The sequence below is a fragment of the Perca flavescens genome, chromosome 2 (genome assembly GCF_004354835.1).
Source record: "Perca flavescens isolate YP-PL-M2 chromosome 2, PFLA_1.0, whole genome shotgun sequence".
Classification (NCBI taxonomy): domain Eukaryota; kingdom Metazoa; phylum Chordata; class Actinopteri; order Perciformes; family Percidae; genus Perca; species Perca flavescens.
Genome location: NC_041332.1, coordinates 8,723,591 through 8,747,075, shown reverse-complemented (window position 1 = coordinate 8,747,075; position 23,485 = coordinate 8,723,591). Strand labels below are relative to the sequence as shown.

Below are 23,485 nucleotides of genomic sequence, written 5' to 3'. Positions count from 1 at the left end.
CTATATTTCAAGTGCACTAAAGTCAACTTTTCTGCCATTACTCATCCAAAATCATACGCCAAGTTATTTTTAGTAGCTAATTGCTGAGGAAAATAAATTTAGCCATGTTATTGAAGGGCTGTGATGACAAATACGGATTTAAATACCCAGGTAAACTCACCTTTTACTTTGGTTCAAATTGTTAGCCTACACTGGCAAAGGGGGGGGGGGTAATGATAGTTTTTAATGGGGGAAGTTTAAGGTCTCGGGATAGGATAACAATTGAACCTATTGATGGGAAGCAGTCCAATTACTGTAGCCTACAGGTGCAGTGTTAATCCGTTGCAGCACTGGCAAAAGTAATGAAACGATGCAGAAGCCTCCCCATCTGTCTGTCTGCCTGTCTGTCTACCTGTCAATAGAGCCGATCGGTAGCTCTGCGATCTGTCTGCAGCCCCTTGGAGAGTTAAAAAAAAAATAAAAAAAATAAATAAATCCCCGCTCTGCTCCCCTGCGTCCCCCTCCTCGATAGCTCTGCGCTCTTCTCCCCGCCCGCACGTGTGAGTGCGTAAGTGCCCGCCCGCGCGCGCACGTGCGTGTATGTGTATGCATGAATTGTGTGCGTGCTCAGGCTGCTGGTTCACAGTTTACAGTCACAATGAATGGCTGCCTGAAGCGAGGCGGAGGGAGACACTAGACTGCTTATTCTGCGCTGACCCTCCATTGAAACACTTCCCAGCGGAATACAGCCAAGGGGTGAGTTGAGCGCGGCGGGTCACCGAGGACAACGGTTCGGACTTGAGCTGGCGAGACGGGTCGGTCAGTTATCCGAGCCCCAAATTGTTTGTGTGTGTGTGTGTGTGTGTGTGTGGGGTGGTGCTTTCTTGAATTCGGATGGTTGAATTTGTAGGCTGTAGAGGGGTGGTGTAACGTTATGGTCTGCGGCGGTGTGCTGAAGTGGGGGTTAAGCTATTGTTATTTTATTGTTTTGTTAGGGGAAAGGGGTGGTAAAGTTGTGCTAGCTATATGGGGGATGGGCTTATGGGGACAGACCAAACTTTAACCACTTCACCGGCTTCACTCAATCGTCGCCGAGGGCTGTCCCCCCCTTTTCCCTTGGTGAGTGACTTGAGTCCTCCGCTCTTCTTTCTCCTGCTGCATTCCTGAACTTTCTCTAAAACTATTGCTACTTGTTTTGGGAGGGGGGTGCATATTTTCTTCTCAACGTGCTTAATTGAAAAGCAGTCGTTGATTAGTCCAATATCACGATGTCCTGTCGGTAAACGGGTTAAGATTTTACAGCCAACCCTCTACTTTCCTTCCCTCCTCTCTCGCCATGCCGGATCCTTTCGTCTGTCTCGCCCACAGTTACAGTGCATTTGTGTCCCGGGATGACCTGTTGATGTCGGCTATAAAGATGGAGTACCAGTATCGCCTGCCGCTATAGATCCCACTCTCCTCTTCGACAAAAAAAAAAAAAACGTTAACAGAAATGTTCACGTCGGAGTTCAGCCAAGTGAACGAAGCCTGTGAGGCGTATTGAGTCAAATCTTGGTGGAGATTAAATAAATAATTTATTCGCTGTGATATATCATAAGCGACATTTTGGAGGGGAACAACGCGTGTCTGTCCCGTACCGTATCGGTAGCTGCCATTCGGCCGGAGGAGGAGGGAACTCGGTCTAAACGGACATCACACCGCGCTGGCACGGGAAGAGGGGAGACGGGGAGAGCGCTAAACTGCTGAATATTTTATCCCCTCGACTATTTTTGTGACAGCTTTCGTGCACCCGGTTGCTCTGACGATAAACGTGTGCGTGTTGGGAGAGAGTTGAAACCGGGGTTGGCATACAAGGTAAAGAAGTAGAGCTCCTTTTTTTGTCCCTTTTCCGCTGCCGCCCCCTCACTCCCTCCACTAAACGCTCCCACACACCGGCCCGGGCCAGCCGAGGACTCCCAAATCCTACCGGGCATCGAGGCTGGCACACGGCGGGGCACCGAGAGCTCTCTGCCCGCTCTGACTGCCCTGCTGCCCCGCTGGTGGCGGGCTCTTTTCCTCCCCGAGGCGTCTACCGGCGAGACATCGGCTCTGCTAGTCTTTCATGTGAGATTTAATTGATGTATAATTAATGTGGATAAATAAAAATTCGTTTTTGAAGTTTCAGCTCTAGTCGTGCTCAAGGGAGGCTACACTATAGCCACATTTTGGTGCCTGTTTACACACGAGTGTCGGTAAATACAGCATTTTCCGCCTTGAATGTCTTTAAGCCAAAGGCCACACACGACTGGAATGCATTGCATGTGATTGAAAGGCACGTTTGTGAATTATATACGTAGTTGAAGTGTTTTAATAATGTCAGTGTTAGCCTTAGCTTTAGCTTGCTACTTGCTAACAGGCCACCTTTAACCTCCCTAAAACCAGGAAACTGAATATGATTAGGTTGTGATTGATGTTGATATCACATGCTTGTGTTAGTGTCGACTCAAATAGTTGCTTGGATTGATTATATGCCAGAAAGCTGCGGTGATCAAGTTACTTGTATGGCATGTGGTTAGTTTGCATAAAGTAAACCAGAGTTTTGCACTGGAGATGAACTTTACAAGTTGTAGAGGGGACACACACACACACACAGTTTAGCATAAAGTCAGAGCATATAATGGGGCTCATGGGGACTGCAGGGCAAGGGTCAAGTGGTGTGAATAAACCTCCCTTTATGTTTCCTGGAAGTTGTTGTGACCTCTCTGACCCGTGACAAGGGAAAGGTGGGTGGTAGGATGTCCTCGGTTGACATCTCAATGCTCCACAGTGTGTCAAAATCAAATGAGTCAAGCAGTTCACTGGGCTGAAAGAAAAAGTTTGCTTTTAGGCTTTCAAAATACACAATTTCAAGCAATTTCAAGTTGAATCACAAGTCCTGGCGCCTTATCAGCTTAACCATATCATTTTCTGTTTTGCTACCTTTTTTGTTCTTGCCTTTTTGATTCTTGAGGGGAGATTTTCTTTACACAAATGCTTTGTCTCAGAAATTGGCTGTTTATTATTCACATGATTGCACATATCTACACCTGGAAACCACCACAGACATCTGCTACTGGTCGCTGAGAAGCTCCACTGGGACACTTTGTCGTTTCCCATTGCTCGCTCAAGGCCATGAACAGTGCAGATGTTAGGGACAGTGCAGATCATGCATTTTTAGAACTTGGGAGTTTTCCAAGCCAGTCCACAGGTCAAAACCAGCAATTTGTCATCTTAATTCTGCTGCCCTATCAGCACACTTAGGTACTGTAACCTGTTTCGATGAGACAAAAATCCACATTACCATTAGGATCATGACCTACTAATTAAACTAGGAGGAATGTATGTAAACAAATCCTAGATGAGACCCAAAATGCATGGAGAATATATCATTCTGAGCCACTTCAGTTGAATCATAATTATTACATTGGTGCCATGCATATGGATTTCTTTAAATGGACACAAAACTGTCAAAACATTATTGATTTAAAAAAAATAAGTAGTAGAAAAGTAAACTGTAATTTATACACTCAGGCGCTAATGGTGTTTTGACATGATGGCAATATTATTCAGATCAAATTGTACAAAGTGTTCCCAATCCAATAAGCAGTCTGAAAGCTTAATTGTTTTTTTGTCCAGAATATGGCTGCCCAATTAATTAAGCTTAATAATATTGTTATGCCAGTTGATGCAATTAGTAGCTTACTCATACTAATGTTAGCATTCAGGAAATGTTTATGTATCTTTTTCCATCTGATTTGCTTGCTGCGGTTGACACCCAGAGATGATTATAAGATGATTATAACATGTTGCTTTTTTAAACTTTACTGTGTAGGCAGTAGTCCAGAGTTTTCAATTATTAGCCTTATATTTAATAAAATAAAATGTTCATATAGTCTATATCAAATTGTCATGCTCTGCTCTTTCTCATAGCCCACTGGCCTTCTTAGTATGCATATATCTGTCAAAATTAATGAGTTGCTATAAACTTAAAAATTAATTATGATGATTAATGCTGATGGCCCTTTTTAATTCTCAGTGCTGCCCTTATGTAGGTGTTAGACTGGAGCTCAGGACTGCTTTAGCCTACTTTTTTTTCAACCTTTATTTATCAACTGGGGTAGGTTTGCTGAGCGTGCATGCTACAGTACTCTGCTTCACTCCCATTCACACCTGGAAGCTTCCTACAACCATTATCTTTTGCGAGGAGCAGCTCCACTAAAGGAGTTGGAATTTACTTCAGATGCTCTTATACTAAGTCCGTAGTGTTAGTGTACGTTGTGAAAGAGTTATAATTACTTGTTTTGGTAATCTTACTATCCCAAGACCGGCCTTGTCTAAGTTTCCCAGTTGGATTTTTACAAAGTGAACATTCTTAAGATTTATACTGAATATGAGGTTGTGAAGTAAGTGTTTGTTACGTGTTACATGCCTAATTGTTCCGATATTATAAAAGGTGTCACCACCTACAGATCAACAAAGGCTTTAAGGGATTGCTGCACTATACCGACTCTGGATGTTTAGAAATAACACATATGGATGTGTAGAAATCAACATCTGTACATCTTCCCCCTCAACCTTGGTGGGAAAATGGTGGCTCTCGAAATAGCCCGTACTGTTTGACGGAATAACAACAAAAGTTAAAACAAAAGATTTTGCTTTTAATAATCAAATGTTTTTTTTGTGGCAGAGCGGAAAATTGCTCAATCAAGTCATACATACAGTACTTGGCATGTTAAAACAGAAGAAAGAAAATATACCAATCAAGTTTTGCCCTTTCATCCCAAATCTGGAATATCCATTTCCCTTTATATAGTTGCATCCTGAATTCTGGGTCTCTGTGAATTTGTCCCCCTGGGCTACCTTTACCAAACTTTAGTGATCAAATGGTTTTTAGTGTACATTTTGCATTGTCGAGCCTTGCTCAGGAACACCTGGGTGGTGGCTGTTGAAGAGCCATTCTCTTAGGGTTTTTATTTATTGAATGAACGATTGGTGCAGGGATTTAAAGTAGCTTCTTCGTGTTTGTCAAAGATGTAGTTGGTCGAGAGACGTTTTTGTCTCTTTGTCTCAAGGCTATTTCAAGTCTTGGTTTCATCAGTAGGTTATTTTTGTCGATTTTCATAATATTTAAGGCCTGTTGTGCTCTGAGTGGATGGCATTTTCCAGCTGTGGAGGTTTACCATCCTATTTAAACTCAAATTCAAGTTGGCCTTGGTGTTGGTGCAGACTGTCCTAAGTTCTCCTGTACCAAGGGCAGTCCCAACAGCTATTCGGTGAGATTTAACTAAATGAACACCTTGTGATGCACAGCTTGTCTGCAATTGTTTTCGTTCCACTTATGGTAAAGTTCACACTACACTACTTTCAAAGTCGTCAGATCTCTGTTGGAGTGTAGTCATGTGTTGTCTAGTTGCAATAACAACTTCATTCCGTGTGAGATATCTGGAATGCGTCTGCAATGCACCGGCACCACACAAATTGCGTTTTGGGGGCTGTGAGCCTAAAGCCTATTTGCCTTTGAACTGGGGCTTTTGTCAGGGAGCTCCAAAATTACTGTTGGCGAGTTGAAAATCAGGGTAAAAGTTGTGTAGTGGGGAACTAGGCACACGTTGCTATACAGTTTCCTATTTGGTGGCTGTAAGCCCTGATCAGTCTGACTTTTATGGCATTATTTCTCACTCAGCATTTTTTCATTGCATTTTTTTTTTGTCTGAGTTGTAATACACAATTTTTGCTGACTACACAAGCACTATGTATCAATTACTAAATCAGAATTCTGCCTTAATGAAGGGGAACATGAATGTTATTTTGCAAACACAATTGTTTGCCTAAATAATTGCACATGTTGGGGTATTTTGTCTGTTTGTGTAAATTAATAATAAATGTTTATGATCGTATTGCTGTGGTGCAAAGTGCAGAAATGAGTCGATTAAACAATTAGGCCAAATCATGGCACTGTCTTGGAATAAGACTATGTTTTGTTGTATGCAAGCATAATGAAAATGGTGAATTGAATTAGTTGATCAACTGGTAATGAATTGACAAAAAAAAAATAATTGTTTTTTAATGTAATTTATTAAACAAAAATGTTTAGCCTCTAGCCTAAATAAATAAATAAGAATGTGTAGGCTCCTGCCTCTTCATTATGAGGATTTGCAGTTTTGTTCCACCTCATATCATTACACTCTGAATCCCTTTGGGGTTTTTAACAGTTATGTGGGCAAAATAAGCACTTGGCAGTGGACGCTTTGGGCTCTTGGAAGTTGCTTTGAGTATGCAATCAGTCATAGAATAATGGAGATATTAATTGATAATGAAAGTCATCAGTTGCAGCCTGAGCGGTATACAGTAGCTGATGATGGTTTCTTTTTCTGTAGACCAGAGCTTGAAAGATATTTTTTTTTTACATGAACTCTTAAATTTGTGGGCAGTAGTACAGCTATAATTTTACTGAGAAATAGTTTGACAACTGTTTATATACTGTAGGCTGCTGTATTTTAACGAGCCATTCCAAATCTCCCCTGAGCCTCGGATCAGTCGTGACCGATACATTGAATAACAATAAACCACATAGTTCTAGAAATCCTCCGTATTTGAAGAGATATCCGATCCTGAATGTATTTTTTTCTTATTATTATCATGGAGTCTGCCTTTTTTTCCATTCAGTCAAGCAGACCACAAGACGTTAGTCTGACGCTGCAGTTCAGCGGGAGTTGAGACAGTCCCCGCATTACTGTTAAGTGTTCCTGTTAAGGCTCAAAGTTTGAAATAGGTTTTTTGTTGACATCTTGCTGCATCGGTTTGCATTCTCCCCCAGCGTTTGTGCGGAGAAGTGGAGGCGATGTAGCTAAAGCAGCCCGCTGTAAAGGTCACTAGGTCTCATCTGCGAGTCTTCCTCCCAGTGGAGGAACAAGGCTAATCACTATCATATTGTTTCCTATTAGTGGTTTGTTTTTGGGTTGTAGCCAGGGTGTGGAAGCTCAGCATCATCTAATCAGAACCAGCTACTGGCCAAATACTGGTGCCTGTCCTCTTAAGCTCGTACAAAATCAGTTCACACGGAGGCCATGATCTTGTATTAAATGTGTTTGTTCAGTAGACAAGCGACGCATCTTTTTAGTTCTCGTACTTGGCAGTAAAGCAGTTATATGCATACATGACTTTGATTCACCTTTTTGTTCATCATACTTGGCATTAGGGGTGGTGGGGAAACATCCGAAATCCTATGTATCGATTTTTTTTTTTTTTTGCCTAGAATTGATATTTTCTATTTATTTTCACTAGTGCTGTCAAACGATTAAAATACTTAATCGCGATTAATCGCATTAATGTCATAGTTAACTCACAATTAATCGCACATTTTTATCTATTCTAAATGTCCCTTGATTTCTTTCTGTCTCATTTCTTATTTTTTTCTCATTTGAATGCTCTTATTAACATGGAAAAGTGGATCAGCTTGCTTTGTGCTTTTGCGGGCGGAGAATTGGCATCAGCTGTGTGCTTGGCCATCAAGTGGTATTTCAGACTGGGCGCGTTGCGATGATAGCTCGGTTCACAACAACACAGATCACTTTGGTCTTGTCAATGGAACCATTTGGCAACTTTTTAAAATTAAACTTTCCATTCAGAATCTCGCGATAAAAAAATTTACGCCATTAAAATGGGTTTGCGTTAACGCCGTTAATAATGCGTTTAACTAGGGCTGGGCGATACGGAGAAAATCAAATATCACGCTATTTTTGACCAAATACCTCGATATCGATACCGCACCAATATTGTAGTGTTGACTATTGGTGCTTTCACAAAATATTTACACACAGAGATTTTTGAAAAATAATCCTCAGTAATGTGGATATAATGTCTAAGTGGGTAAAGGCAAATAATGGAACAGTTACAACAGTGTGGTAGGTTCAGAAAATGACATCACTTTACTGTAATGCAGCCTTTAAAACCAGGAAAAGACAACACTTATGCCATATTACGATATTACCATATCCAAAATCTAAGACGATATCTAGTATATATCTAATATTGATATATTGCCCAGCTCTACGTTTAACTGACAGCACTATTTTTTTTTACCAATGATTCGCCTAAATATCTTGTGTTTATAAGGTACTGCTGATGGCGACTACATCATATCCGCTTTCTGACTGAAAGCAGAAAATGCAGAAAATACATGTTCTGTAGCCTACTTCTTTACAAATGAAATAAATGACCGACTGACTGACATGTGATGTGCATTCATTTTAGAAAACAAATAATTTTCACAAATGTCTCATGACACATTGTCACTAGAAGTGTATTATTTAACTTTAGTTTTTGTTAAACAAGGAATAGACAATCGGCATTCTCAATACTATCCAATCGCAATGCTTCTAGAAATGCAATGCATGAAAACCACAATACAAATCCAATCGGCAACCACGTATCGGGAAAGAATAGAATCGGGTCAAAAGCATATCGTCCCGGCCCTACTGTGTATACATTATGCATTAATAAACAAAAATAAAAGGTCCACTCGAAAATCGATGCTTCCACTCTTGAGCAAAAAAACGGATTTCAAAGATAGATTTCTTTTATTTTCTATTAGAAGCCGTTTTCCTCCTTTTTTTGATCACAGGCTTCTTTGTTGGCTGGTGAAGAAGATGAGTGAAATAGATGCGTTATGTAAGAGGCTGTGTTTTGACTGAGAAGGAGCGACAAGAAAAAAAAACAAAGTAGGCCAAATACCAACCAAAGTTTTATTAACTGTGAATTAGATGTAATAAAATGAGGTTAGAAAAAAAGAGAAAGATGGCTTATATAACGGTCGCTGGTGGCCCGGAATTCTCTTTCATTTGGAAGTTAGAGTTTCAAATTAAAGTTGTTTACCAACTATTTAATTCATTAATCATCATACACTTCACTTACCCTGTTTCTGTATTTCAAGTCTCTTTCCGCCTCATTTGTCTTTTTTTTTTGCCTTTTGCACATCTTCCAGTCCATCTTACTGTTATTCTTGTCTCATTACTCCTTTGTTCGCTGTTCTTCTCCTGTCCTGCCACCTCATTCTGTGCTCCTTTTTCCTCACCACGTCTCTGTCACTCCATTTACCCCCCTTCCTCACGCTCCTCCACACCTTCCCTTCAATCATCTACGCGTCCCCATCGCCCCTTCATCTATTCCTCCTTCCCTCCCTCTCTTTTCTCCTGACCTTTCAATGTTGTCGATCCGGTTATCTTCACCTCCAACTTCTACCTTTCTGTTCCCTGCAGACCCTGTGGTGCTGGGCAGAGCGTTATGGCTCAGACGCTGCAGATGGCGATCCCTAACTTTGGCAACAACATCCTGGAGTGTCTGAACGAACAGCGGCTGCAAGGCCTCTACTGTGATGTCTCCGTGGTCGTCAAGGGACACGCCTTCAAGGTCCAAACTTCTTTTTTTTTAAAGGTCCCATGACATGGTGCTCTTTGGATGCTTTTATATAGAACTTAGTGGTCTCCTAATACTGTATCGGAAGTCTCTTTCCCGAAAGGAGTGGCCAAAGTAGAATTGGAATCAAAACTGAAAAAAAACAATGCACAAGTGTGAGGGCTGCAGTAAGGTAAAAAATAGCTTCCCAGTGAAGATATTGATACGATTTTTGGTCAAAATCAATTGGTAAGAGAGGGGGAAATATGACCCAGGTCAAAAGCTGCCAGAGCCCTGCTGTAAATCATTTCTCATAGATTTCCTGAGCTCCCTCTGGCCACCTGGCCACCTCCGTGAAATAAATCTTTGGCTTTTGCCACGGTTCAGTACAATGTCAGTTTGTAACAATCAGAAATGCGGCTGTATTTCAGAATTTTCTGTGAAAACGGTCAATTATTCCTTTTCAGTTAGATACAATTGCTATGATCAATACAAATTATTTTTCCATTGCAGTTCAAAACAAATTCCACCAAACGTAGGTTAACTGTAGACATGGTGGAGATGAGGCCAGTCTTCCACTAGGCCTACATGCTGTTTGGGTTTTCTACTTCTGTTGCTGCCGCGAGGGACTGAACACTAGGGTTGGGCATCGTTTGGATTTTAACAATTCTGATTCCAATTCCGATTCTTCCTTTCGATTCCGGTTCTTATCTATTCTTGATTCCGATTCTTTGAGGGGTGGAGTTGAAATGGGTCACATGCCTATTTTCACAAAAAAGAGGAAAGTTTTAGTTCAGTGGTGGTTTGCACTTTTACAGGGCTTTTTCAATGTAAAATAAAGCCACACTAGAGCGCTGCTTACTGTGCTCCAAGGCTGCAACACAACAAGTGCCTGGCCGCTACGGAAACCAAAACTTACGCATATTAAATTGGGAAGCAATGATCGGATTGGAAACCATTTCCTAAAACGATTCCAATAAAGAAATGATTCTACTGGAATCGTAATTTTTGAAACGATTCCAAGTAGGAATCGGTTCTCGATGCCCAATCCTACTAAACACTGAGAGATGCTTAAACACACTGTGATGCCCTCGAGATTGTATTGCAATGATTTATTCCTCCACACGTAAAATACAAAAGTAGCACTGCAGTTGCCAAATGTAAAGTTGCTTTGTGAGTCGAAATAAGTGCGTTAGTGCGGCGGTCAACAGAAAGTGTTGGCTCCCAGGCTCGCTCCCCCTCTCTTAGTCAAAGCCCAAAAAAACCCAGGTGAACAGGTGAAAGCAAACAAATATGTTATCACTTCCGCTCAAACCGCGATGAAAACGCCCACCACCTACAATATAAGTAGTAACAGTAAGTAGTAACAACATAAATGAGGCCATAAACAACATACAATACGTGGCTCCTACAACTTCCTCATACTTAACTGTGCACACAGGCAAGTGCAAACCCTTTTAATCAGTAAAATATATTTGGTTGTTTAAATGTACCCAGATCAGCTGTGATATTCACATATGTCAGCTTTCAATCCTAGTCGACGTATATTTACACCCAACTTTTGTCCTGCTGTTTACCCCCCAGGCCCACCGCGCGGTCCTGGCGGCCAGCAGCTCGTACTTCCGGGATCTTTTCAACGCCGGGGGGAAGAGCTCGGTGGTGGAGCTGCCCCCGGCGGTGCAGCCGCAGAGCTTCCAGCAGATCCTGGCCTTCTGCTACACAGGACGCCTCAGCATGAACGTTGGAGACCAGTTCCTGCTCATGTACACCGCCGGCTTCCTCCAGATCCAACAGATCATGGAGAAAGGCACCGAGTTTTTCCTCAAGGTAACCTGCTAATGAAGCATTCATAAACCGAGGTTTAAGAGTTGAATAATAACCATGGAAATGTTTCTGTAGAATCATTTGGAAGTAATGCTATAAAGGCATGAATAAAATAGCCTTTTTTATGTGCTGCCACCCATTGCACCTGTTGTGTGTGACATTATGCATGTCATTATGTTGTCATGGGGGTGTCTGTTTTTGTATACACGTTCTTGTGACTCAGGAATAATTGAAACACTGACACTACAGGCACCGTCTATAGTAGCAGATGATCTGATTAGATTTGGAGTGTCTTGCTGCATACATCTACATATAAACGAGGAAAACTGACTTTCTTGAAAGTGCCTTAACACCACCAGACACGGAGTTAGTGTAATACCAGCTATGTGTGTACGTGATGTATGTTAAGAAAAAAACTTAAACGACTTATTTGCTACTCCAGGATGTGTCAAGCTGGTCTTCAAAATGCTGGTTATCACACATGGTGGTGTTTTATAGTCTTGGCTTCTCCAGCAGCCACTTTGGCAAGCTACCAAGGAACATTGGAAACTTGTATATTTAATAATTGTTCATTTAATGCTACAGACTAATTCCAATTGCTATCCAGTCCTGTTTAGTATGGTTAATAATAACATTTTAAACCTGCATAAACATTAAATGATGGCATGCTATATATTATATATGCATATATATATCTATTTACATAGGTAGTGATATCAATGAAATTAAACTTTCGTCCTTCTTTGTGTCGCCACACCTCCAGGTCTCCTCTCCGAGCTGTGACTCCCAGGGTCTCCACACCGAGGAGACCCCACCCTCTGAGCCTCAGAGCCCCGTCACTCAAACAATGGGGGGTGGCGGAGTCGGCGTGGTCGCCCCGGCCGCGGGGAGGCCCGCCTCTTGTCTGACGCCCCTCCCCCTGGTGTCCAAGGTGAAGACGGAACAGATGGCCTCCACACCTCAGCCCACCCCACAGCCGCAGCAGGTAGGCTGTCACCCACCATCTTAAAACAAGCAAAGTTGCATTGATGATGTAATTAACAGGTTATTATCTAGGCTTTGAGTTATGCAAAGTAGTCTGGCCAAATAAAAAAGAAAAATCATAATTCGGTGTTAACGGCATTTGAAACGGGCCATCGTGAGTAGGTGTCAGAATCTGAGTCTGATGCTGCTCTGTTGGGCTGTGATAATGGGGCGTGTTTCAACCAAACCAGGAAAGAAAATACCTCTGCACTCAGTTGGATTGACCTACAACCAATCAGAGCAACGGAGTATTGTGACGTATGTTGAGCCCTCGGGGCCAGCTGATGAATTAAACTTTTGCTGAATCCCGTAGGAAGGACGGCAAAAGCATCTTTCCGATCGACAAATGCCTTGATCACGGTTCTCTGTTCCTCTTTTAAAATGAACGTGCTGTCGATATCTTCTATTAACAGACGCGATGGCGGAATCTACACATCTCAATTCTCCGGCGGCAGCCGTCTTTGCTCTAAACGAATTCAACCCGAGCGCTCTTTGATGACGTGGTTGATTACGTTACTGTTGATCATCTGTCCATCGTCGTATAAAGCCCGCCCCCTGACAATTTGATTGGTCCGAACACCTCTGGTTCGAGCATAGTTGCTCCACAACGGATCAAGTCCAGACCGAACTTCCCGACCTCAAATGTTGGGGGCGGGGCTAAGTTCGGCTGTCATCCAGGCTAGCTTTGATTGACTTTCAAGGGGGGGAAAAAACATCTGCTTGCTGAAAAGCTCATTTAAAAAACATCTCTATTTTTTGACAAATCATGTGACCTGAAAGTTGTTTCTGAAATATTGAGTATAATTGGGTATGGTTTTGTTTTGATCATATCACAATCCATATAAATGAGCTGTGGGTGTCAAAGGAGCACACACTGTATTGTCGGGAGCGACAGTAGTTCAGTTTGTGGGGACTTGGCTTGGGAACCGGAGGGTCGCCAGTTCAAGTGCATGCGAGTGTGTACTGGTAGCTGGAGTGATGCCAGTTAGCCTCCTGGGATGCAGGAGTGTCCTTAAGCAAGGCACCAAACCTACAAGTGCTGGTGGCGCCATCCTCTGAGGCTGCCCTCTCGCTCTGACATCTTTCCATACATAATGCATGTGTATCGGTCCTGTTTGTGCATGTGGGTCTTATAGTTTTATAGTTTCTTTTATTCACAATACCACTTGAAACATTACAATAATACAGCTGGGGGGGTACAAGATTAATTGGGTAGAGTGAATGGGTCCCCCAAAGAAGCTAGAAAAGCTTATAAGTGGTGTGTGTGTGTGTGTGTGTGTGTGTGTGTGTGTGTGTGTGTGTGTGTGTGTGTGTGTGTGTGTGTGTGTGTGTGTGTGTGTGTGTGTGTGTGTGTAGACATCTACCTTCCAGAAACTACTTTTACCAGCCTACAGTGCATATTTTGGTTTTCATCGCAGTATCATATTTACTTATTAACATACTCTTGACGTTTCAAATCAAATTTCAGGTTGAAACTTGCTCACTCACACTTATGACAACAATAGACAAATACAATGTCATTGTATTGTTGTATTACTTATACAGTGCTATTGTAAATATGGACAGCTGTATACGTGCATTTGTTATGATTATGACTACATTACTCCTGATCAAAAACTAGTGAGTTGACAACTTTGCTAACAGCCAAACATCAAGCAAGTTCAACAGCACAGTTAGGTCTAGGTATCGTTCAGAATCTTTCGATCCGGTGCCAATTTCGATACCTCAGTTTCGATACCGATTCCTAACAATACTTTTTTCGATACCATGTTTTAAAATCCATTTCAACATCAATAAAAATACATTAAACACAAAGTTTTTAATCGTGAATCAAAACAGTTTTCTGGTAAATTCTGGTAAAACTGCTCACTCAGAGTAACATTAATAAAAGTGCCTTGCCTTACAAGCTCAGCCTGTCAGTCAGTCATCAGGGCAGAGAAGCCACCGTTGTGGCTGCTTGTCTAAGAGGAAGTGTAACGTCAACAGCACCGCGAACGCTTTCGGCTCGCCATCAATATCATATCTCTGACTCTCTGTGACTTCAACAAAACTGTAGACAGTTTAATCTGTCCGCACCTCTCCGTGTGTGTGTGTGTGTGTGTGTGTGTGTGTGTGTGTGTGTGTGTGTGTGTGTGTGTGTGTGTGTGTGTGTGTGTGTGTGTGTGTGTGTGTGTGTGTGTGTGTGTGTGTGTGTGTGTGTGTGTGTGTGTGTGTGTGTGTGTGTGTGTGTGTGTGTGTGTGTGTGTGTGTGTGTGTGTGTGTGTGTGTGTGTGTGTGTGTGCGCGTGTGTGTGCGCGTGTGTGTGCGTCGGTCGGAGCTCCGCTCTGTGTCAATATGCAGAGAGGACAGATAAGCTTGCGCTTACGCGCTCAGACGCTTTTGGAACCGAAATTTGGCACCAAAAGATTATATTAGATAAGATAGATATTTTTTTTTGATACCATAAAAGTATCAACGTTCGGTAACCAGCCCTAAGCAGAAGTCATAGCAACATAGTCATATTACTTACTATTCCAACAGCAAGATGGTCAGCTCGGCGTCTGTCTTGCAGCCTTTTATATCACGAAGATCTTTTCAACACACACACCTGAAAACCTCCCAGCTGTCCAGAGATCCTGTTCTAGCAGTGTAAACACCAACACTCCCCCAGGTGTTATTTCTTATTGTGCTGTGTTTGGGACGTTTCTGGGCATCAACCTCCTATAAAAACATAGCAACCAGGTGTCAGATCGCAAGCACGCATCCAAGAGGAAGCTATGATAATGGCGGACAGAGCACCAAAAATAAAAATAAAAAGCCAATATAGCAATACTAAACTCCAAGCGGACATAGGGCTGGACAATATATCGATATTATATCGATATCGTGATATGAGACTAGATATTGTCTTAGATTTTGGATATCGTAAAATCGTAACATTAAGTGTGTATTTTTCCCTGTTTTGAAGGCTGCATTAGGGTAACGTGATGTCATTTTCTGAACTCAACAGACTGTTCTAGCTGTTCAATTATTTGCCTTTACACACTTTGTCATTAAATCAACATTTCTGATGATTATTTATCAAAAATCTCATTGTGTAAATAATATTTTGTTAAAGCACCAACTGTCGATCCTACAATATCGCCGCAATATCGTCATCGAGGTGTTTGGTCAAGGATATCGTGATATTTGATTTTCTGCATATCGCCCAGTCCTAAGCGGACAAAAGTTCAGAACTGACAGTGAATCTGGGGTTTGCCCGCTGGCGAGCACCGAAAACACTCATTGAGCCGGGGAGGAGGGGCCAACTTTGAATGTTTACAAACCGAGGCCGACCAGTCCTACTCATTCTGCCTTTGAGCTGGGAAGCCATATGATAGATGTTTTGACATTTTGGCCACAAAAAAAGTTGCTGTCTAAATGATCTTAATCTCTTCATGGTTACCGCTTGCGTTTAAAACATTTTTTTTATATTTGTTGATGAAGAGGTGAAGATGAACAACCAGTGCTTCTCTCTCTCCCCCTCGGCAGGAGGGCTCTCCCTACTCGGTGGTCTGCACCCCCGTGGCCAAGCGGCTGTGGGAGGGGGGCAACCGTGACAGCGGAGGGGGGTCTGGAGGGGGCGGAGGAGGTGGGATGAGGAAGGCCGCACGCTACTCTTCCTCCTCCTCTTCGTCCTCCTCCTCCAACACTGCTACCCAGGATGCCTCTGGGCGGGGACCTGCAGCCAACGCTGCGATGATGGGTGGCAGTGGCGGCGGCGGCATTGCCACTTCCATGGGAGGAGCCGGACTCAACAGTAACCAACAACAACAACAACAACAACGGCGGGACCCCCGAAGGCACAAGCCCGGGCACACTGAGCATGTACACCAGCGACTCGCCGATCAGTTACCACGACGACGAGGAAGAGGACGACGTAGCGGATGAGAGCGCTGAAGAGCAGTACAGACAGATCTGCAACATGTACACCATGTACAGCATGCTGAACGCCGGAGCAGCAGGTAAGCTCCGAACAGCAGGCTGAGGCCCTATTGTAACCATCTGAGCGTACGGCGTGAATTGCTTGGCGCAGGTGTGTTTAGGGCGTGTCCAAATCCACTTTTGATAGTTTGACGGCGGAAAAAAGGGTCCGGGCGCATGGTTCAAAAGGGTTGTACTTGGTGTCTTTATTAATCGTGTTTTGGGCGTAACATGCAATAAACCAATCAGAGGGTTATCTCCCATTCCCTTTAAAAGCCAGGCGCGTTTGGACCTTGGTGCATTGCTATTATGTAATATTTGTATTTGTAATCTTTTGCATGTTTGTGTGCTGCCGCGCTTCCCTGTGTGTGTAACAAGCATAGTGTGCGCGCGCTGTGCACGAGCCTAGGCGCATTTTACTAATTTGCTGTTAAGATAAGAATGAAATGCTGCGTTATTAACATCTGACCAGGTTTTTGTTGGTCAATGGCAATCACTTCCCGCTGCCTCAAGATAGTAATACGCCCAGAACACACCTCCCTGTAAGTCCATTTCGCCCATGGGCGCACAGATGGGCGCAGGTGCACTTGCTATTTAAAGGAACACTCCGACTTATTGGGAATTTAGCTTATTCACCGTAACCCCCAGAGTTAGATAAGTCAATACATACCCTTCTCATCTCCGTGCATGCTGTAAGGCTGTCTGACGGCTCCAGCAGCATCAGGCCAGCACAGAACATGCAGGTGAATGGTTCCAGCAATCCTACTGCTCCGAATAAGTGACAAAATAACGCCAACATGTTCCTATTTACATGTTGTGATCTATAGAGTCGCAGCGTGTACAAAAAACAACGTAACATGAGACACAGCCGTCTTCTAACCCTAAACAAACCGGGAACTATATTCTTAGGCGGAAGAATATAGTACTTTGGCGGAGTGATATGCTCGCAGCAAGCCTGTCTGAGAATATAGTTCCCGGCTTGTTTACTGTTAGAAGATGGCTGTGTCTCATGTTACATTGTTTTTTGTACACGCTGTGACTCTATAAATCACAACATGTAAATAGGAACATGTTGGAGTTATTTTGTCACTTTTGTCACAATTGGGAGCAGTAGGCTAGTTGGAACCAGTCACCTGCAGGATCTGTGCTGGGCTAAGCTAATGCTGGAGCCGTCAGACAGCGTTACAGCATGCACGGAGATGAGAAGGGTATGTATCGAATTGTCTTACTCTGGGGGTTACGGTGAATAAGCTAAAGTCCCAATAAGTCGGCGTGTTCCTTTAAACGAAATTGACAACTGCGTCGGTCTTAAACTAGTAAAGACACTTGCACCGGGCTTTGCCCTGTGCTGCGCTGCGCCGGGTAGGGCAAGATAGGGCCCTAAGAGAGTGAGTTCATTTCAAGGTTACTGTGTTTTTCATGTAAATTTAAAATCTCTGTCTTCTGATCTGTAACTCTTGCTGTAGAGTGTTTCAAAGTTCCGGTCCTGTAAAGCTTGTTTATCCAAACTTCTCAGGAGCGGAGGATGTTGAGGAGAATGAAACGTTGAAAAACATTGAAACCTCTAAAGGTTGTGGATCATGCCTCAAGCTTATGAATTGTTTATGGTTTATTTAATCAAAAAGACGATCAGATGGTTGTTTGGTGTTAAATGTTCAAAACGCTGACAATTAATACAAACTAAAATGTATCCAAAATACACGAGAAATGTGAACAGTATCATCAGCAATCAAATTAGATTTTGCAGCACGACATTTTACATGTTGTTTGGTTTAAAGTTCAAGGGCCAAGGGTCAGGGGGGCTTTTTTTTTTTTAGGTCTAAGGTCCAGGATTGATTTCAAAATATGGGGGGAAAAAAAAGACTTTCGCCTGGCTCCACGTGTCTCCCAAGACCTAAACTGAATCATCAGAGTGTTCGGTACCCAACTGGATTCATATTCTCTAATTCGGACCTACTAAAGTAAGAATAAAAAAGATTTCAGAAAGTGCACTAAATGGTTTTATGTATGAATGGAGGCAAAGGAGCACGCAATGCAAAGTGGAGTGTGATTGCTGCTGTGCTGTAATCCTTTCAGCATACACTTTAGAGGGAATTCTCTCACTTATGTTATGGTTACAATTACAGCACTGAGGTTTTCTTCTTCTATCGGATGTTCATAGAGCAAAAGTTAGCAGGGCTTAGGGTCAGGCAGGGGGCTAAGGGTTAGGCCTTTTTACTGTTAAGACATTTTGCTGATGTTAGCTCACTATCAGTATATGAATTCATAATAATTCAATTTGTGCTGGACTGCCAAATGTGTGCATTTTGATTTTATGTGCACAGTCTAGCCAATCAAAAGTATTCCCCTAGAACATGATGTAATTAACTGTTGATTAGCTATAATAGTACTTGGAGAATTAGTCAACAGTGTGAAAGCCATTATTTAAGTATAAACAACTACAATCTTTTTTTTATTTTTTATTTTTTATTTTAGACAATTTTATTTAGGCCACATGTTTTTTGCATGGCTGCTTTTACCATTTGAGAAATTTGGCATCTTTCCCTTGTTTCCATTCTTCTGGTCAAATGTCAAATGCTACCCAGCCCTAACTGTACAGTGCATCATCATCCTCTCCCTCAGTGGTCGGGGAGCGGGTTGAGGCCCTTCCCGACTTGGCCCCGGACTCAGGCGGCGGGCGCGGGGGCCGAGGGGCGCGGTCCCGGCAGGACCTGGCGTCGCTGCCCGCCGAGCTCATCAGCCAGATCGGGAACCGCTGCCACCCGAAGATGTACGAGGAGGGCGACCCGGCCGAGAAGCTGGAGCTGGTGAGCGGGACCTCCGTGTTCATCTCCCGCGCCCAGCTCATGAACTGCCACGTCAGCGCCGGCACCCGCCACAAAGTGCTGCTCAGACGCCTGCTGGCCGCATTCTTCGACAGGTCAGTGTCCACCGCGCTACGCGTGCCCAAACATTTGGTTTGTCAAGGACTGTGTGGGATAAACTCAGTAACAAAGATGGAGCACTGGATGAGCTGCAGGCTGTGAACTAGACTACAATAGGAGTCAATCCACTTTTGGCATTGAATCAAATTTTCTTATCGACCTACCGAGGTTTGAAAATTTGGATTTTAGAAAAAAAGAATTGTGTGTCTCAGTACGTACCACAGCACGTCTTTTAGTTACCTTAAAAAAAGTGACCCAGTAGAGTGTGTGCGCGCCATGTCGGCTGAGTCCTGCAGCGGCCCGGCCGCTTGGCTGCGTGTCATCACCTCTCACTCTCTCCCCTCGCTTTCATGTTTATCCATTGTCACTATCAAATGAAGGAAAAAGCCTCCGTAAAAGAATAATAATTAAAACAAAAAAAGATTATTTTATGTGTACCTTTTTTTTCTTCTTTTTTTTATATATACATTGTGTTTTGATTTGCCCTTGCTCAGGAGCACTCTTGCTAACAGCTGTGGAACTGGCATCCGCTCTTCAACCAACGACCCGAGTCGTAAACCCCTGGACAACAGAGTGCTGCACGCTGTCAAATGTGAGACACACACACACACACACACACACACACACACACACACACACACACACACACACACCCCTGGACAACAGAGTGCTGCACGCTGTCAAATGTGAGACACACACACACACACACACACACACACACACACACACACACACACACACACACACACACACACACACACTTACCGAAACAGCATGAGCTCTCTCTAAGGCAGAGCAGTGTTAGAAGGCAAGTAAGTCACTCCTCACCGCCCATTCCTTTTTCTTCTTTTGCCTTTGGTGTTGCCCTGGGGTTTCTTTCTTCATCTTTTCCGGCCTCCAGTCTACTGCCAGAACTTTGCGCCGAGCTTCAAGGAGAGCGAGATGAACGCCATCGCGGCCGACATGTGCACCAACGCCCGCCGCGTCGTCCGCAAGAGCTGGATCCCCAAGCTCAAACTGCTGATGGCTGACAGCGACGCCTACTCCGCCTTCCTGGCCGACAGTGTAAAGATGGAGGCCGACGCGCTGGGGGCGGAGCAGGGCTTTGACCCCGCCTCCCTGGAAGTGGTGGCAGCAGCGGCGGCGGCCGCCGCCAACCATAATGAAGCGGGAGGCGGAGCCACGCAAGCAGACGCCCTCCATGGGGCGGGAGGAGACGGCAGCACTTTGTTTTGAGTGAGTGAACGGACAGATAGATGAGTGGACAGATTGATTGGAGGGAGGGATGGCATTTCTCTGGGGGGGCGATGAGTAGAGAACGGTGGCCAACTGTGGTCCTGATGACAGTTGTCACTCCTCCCCTAGCTGCCATGTGTTTTGGGGATCTATTTTTTTCTTTTACACCTCTGTCGGTTAGTTTGTTCAGCTCTCCCTCCTTTTCGTTTGTCCACATTTCTGTCTCTCTCGACAGCCCAGAATGCCTCACCTTGGGTTGTTCCTCCTTCCTTTTTCTGTTGGAGAGAGGTGGAAAGACAGAAAGTAAGGTAGCAGAGAGAAGAGACGAGGTCCCCCCCCCCCATCCCACACACCTGTTCATTCCTCTGCAACCTTTCAATACCTGATTGTTTCAGCCTTTGTTTTTTTTTATGTTTTTAAAAGTGTGTACTGTCACTAAGGCCCTTTTCTTACCATAATCAATCATAGACATTCCCTGGGGTGGGTGGGTGGGGAGGGGGGGGTAATCCTGTTTGGAGAAAGTGATATTTCCTTCCCCAAACTCCGGTAACACTGTTGTTTTGATATTGAATGTATGCGTGGCAAAGCATCCGAACGCGTTGTGAGTCAGCGGAGGTGGAGAGAGCTTGTACAGAGCCCTCTCTCTATTTCTTTGTTTTGCCTTATTTCGTCTGCACGGCCAGATGAAAGCTCCTCTGAGAGGGCGGGATTGATGAGGTCAGGTGTTGGTATGAATATTGATATGTATATTGCCATGGTTTATGATGTCCCCGACCTGCTCTTTAAACCGCTGCCGGGCATACTGGGAAAACTGACCCACTACGTCTTTAGAGAGCTGCTGGTGAGTTCTGACGGACCATGTTGTGGCAGACGGGGAAAAAACAAAAATTTGCCTGACAAAAAAAAAAAAAAAAACTTTCCCCCTTCAACACCCACCACGTTCTGACCCTAAAATGTAAAAAAAATGACTGACAGTTTTACTTTTTTGTGTTTTTAAATTCTCAATCTTTTTTTGTGTGTAATTTTTGTCAAGCCTCCTGAGGGAAAGGAAACTTGTTACTGATGATTGTCAAAGAGTTTGCGCGTGATAAATGCACTGTGTTATTTCCTGCGGTATGAGTACAATCAAACAAAGTTTTTGTACGTATCAGAAAGAGAAGAGGGGTGGTTTTATTTTAAAAAAAGAAAGAAAAAAAATGCATAAAAGAAAAAAAAATGCAAGCTGAAATCCAATTTGTATCTCTGGTTATCATCCCAATTTTTTTTAAGTCCTAAGGAAAGTCAAAAAATATCCAAAAGCAAGATTGTGTGTGTGTGTGTGTGTGTGTGTGTGTGAGGATACAGCAGCTATATTCTTTTGTTTTCAGCTCCTGTTTAAATAGTTCTCCCCTTAGAATCTCCGCAGCCATGCCAGTTAGCAGAACACGTTTTTTCTCCGGCTTGGCTGCCTGGATGCGTGCTCGCCTGGCACGGACAAAGGTGCTAATTCAGGCGTTGGTACAACATTGCTTGGAATACAGTTCTGTGTGTGTGTAGGTGTGTGTTTGAATGGCCGCGCCGTTTTTGTGTGCGCGCGCTGCAGCAGAGAGAGAGAGCGGCAGGCCAGACGGTGTGTTTTCACACACGCTCGGTCGATTCATTCACCCATCACTGCGGTGAGCGCGCACACACACACACACACACACACACACACGCTAATACGCATTTCGCCGCCGCCAGCCGCATCAGCTACAGTACGCCAGAGCAGCATGGGATTTAAAGGGGAAGTACACCGAAGCGGAGCTGATGTTAACATGTAAGCGCTCCCCTTGTATTTTGTGCTTAATGAGTGCATTAGATCTGATGGAAAGGGTAAACTGTCACTGGGAGTTACTGGCTTCATGTGAGGTATTTAGAATTAAAAAAAAAAAAAAAAAAAAAAAAGAAAAGAAAGAAAGCTGCTAAATAATGGAAATCACAGAAGAATGTAGGCGTAGAGACAACCATGAAAGTCATATTGCAGTCATATTCGCCTTTGATACTTGCGTGGCTGAATGGTAGCTTTCAGAAGAACAAAAAAAACTAGAATGTACCTCCAGAATCCACAATACAGCTGAATGCACTCATCAGCTCAACCACGGAGAGGGCTTTTTGCTTTGGTTCAATTTGAGGTTGAATACAGGGGCTCCAACGTTTTGATTTAGTGCCACTGATATTTTGGTCCCTTAATACCTTTGTTGTGTTTCAAATGGATATTCAAATCCTCTTTACACCAGATTACAGTTTAAATTTTACCTCAGTTATGGCCTTTAAATCATAAAAAAAAACAATCCCCGACAATCAATGTAAAAGCAGTAGCGTGAATCCCATGGAAGCAAAGTTAGCCATCTGTAAATGTGTGTACTCTACTCTTTTTTTTTTTTTTTTTTTTTTTTTTTTTATAGTGTTAACAGGTTACTATGTGCAGCCCCTACGTTTTCTATCTCAGAATTCAACACAGCAGGGTAAAAAAAAAAGAATAGTTTCTCCATATATCCAACATAATCGGTGGCAGATTCAAACAAATTTTAAATCAGTTTCAATTAAAAAAAGATTTTGGCTAACGTCAGGGCTGAAGTGGACTGATTTGTGTAGATTACATCCAGGACACAAAATGATGGTTTGAGCCCGACCGATAAAGGACTTTTAAGGCCGATGTCGATACAAATATTTGGTGATTTAAAAATGCGACATTCCGATATATCGGGCGAAAAAAAAAATCCAGAAACGCGTAACAAAAACACGTGCATGTTTTGGTTTCCGTAGCGGCCACCGTGCTTCCAGGCGCACGTTGTGTTGCAGCCGTGGAGCACAGTAAGCGGCGCTCTGAAGTGTGGCTTTATTTTACGTTGAAAAAGCCCAGTAAAACTGTAAATCACCCTTTTTTAATAAAAAGAAAATGTTCCTCTCTTATCTGTGAAATAAGCTTGTGACCCGTTTCAACCCCTCAAGGTATTAGAATCGAGAATCGATAAGAACCAAAATCCAAAGGAAGAATTAGAATTGTTAAAATCAAAACGATGCCCAGACCTATATCACAGCGTGATACTTCAATTGATTACATTTTTTAATTTTTTAGGCAAAACGAGCTACTAATACTAATCAAGCATATTTGGGGTATTAAGAAA

At 43.2% G+C, this 23,485-nt stretch overlaps 1 protein-coding gene across 1 annotated transcript; it reads left to right on the top strand.

The window, feature by feature from the left end:
- Positions 1-571: 571 nt before the first annotated feature.
- nacc1b (nucleus accumbens associated 1, BEN and BTB (POZ) domain containing b) lies at positions 572-20,669 on the top strand. Its single transcript, XM_028565709.1, has 9 exons — positions 572-735; positions 9,255-9,405; positions 10,975-11,217; positions 11,978-12,199; positions 15,748-15,847; positions 15,969-16,220; positions 18,802-19,099; positions 19,598-19,695; positions 20,005-20,669. The coding sequence occupies exons 2-9, from the start codon at positions 9,280-9,282 to the stop codon at positions 20,337-20,339; spliced, it is 1,674 nt and encodes a 557-aa protein (XP_028421510.1). The 5' UTR covers positions 572-735; positions 9,255-9,279; the 3' UTR covers positions 20,340-20,669.
- The last annotated feature ends 2,816 nt before the right edge of the window (positions 20,670-23,485 follow it).

Bases quoted from the DNA above. Each gene is read 5' to 3' on its own strand.
- nacc1b (XM_028565709.1), top strand. From the start codon at position 9,280: ATGGCTCAGACGCTGCAGATGGCGATCCCTAACTTTGGCAACAACATC. The intron at 19,100-19,597 runs GTCAGTGTCCAC...GCCCTTGCTCAG, and splicing joins CTGGCCGCATTCTTCGACAG to GAGCACTCTTGCTAACAGCT. The intron at 19,696-20,004 runs GTGAGACACACA...TCCGGCCTCCAG, and splicing joins AGTGCTGCACGCTGTCAAAT to TCTACTGCCAGAACTTTGCG.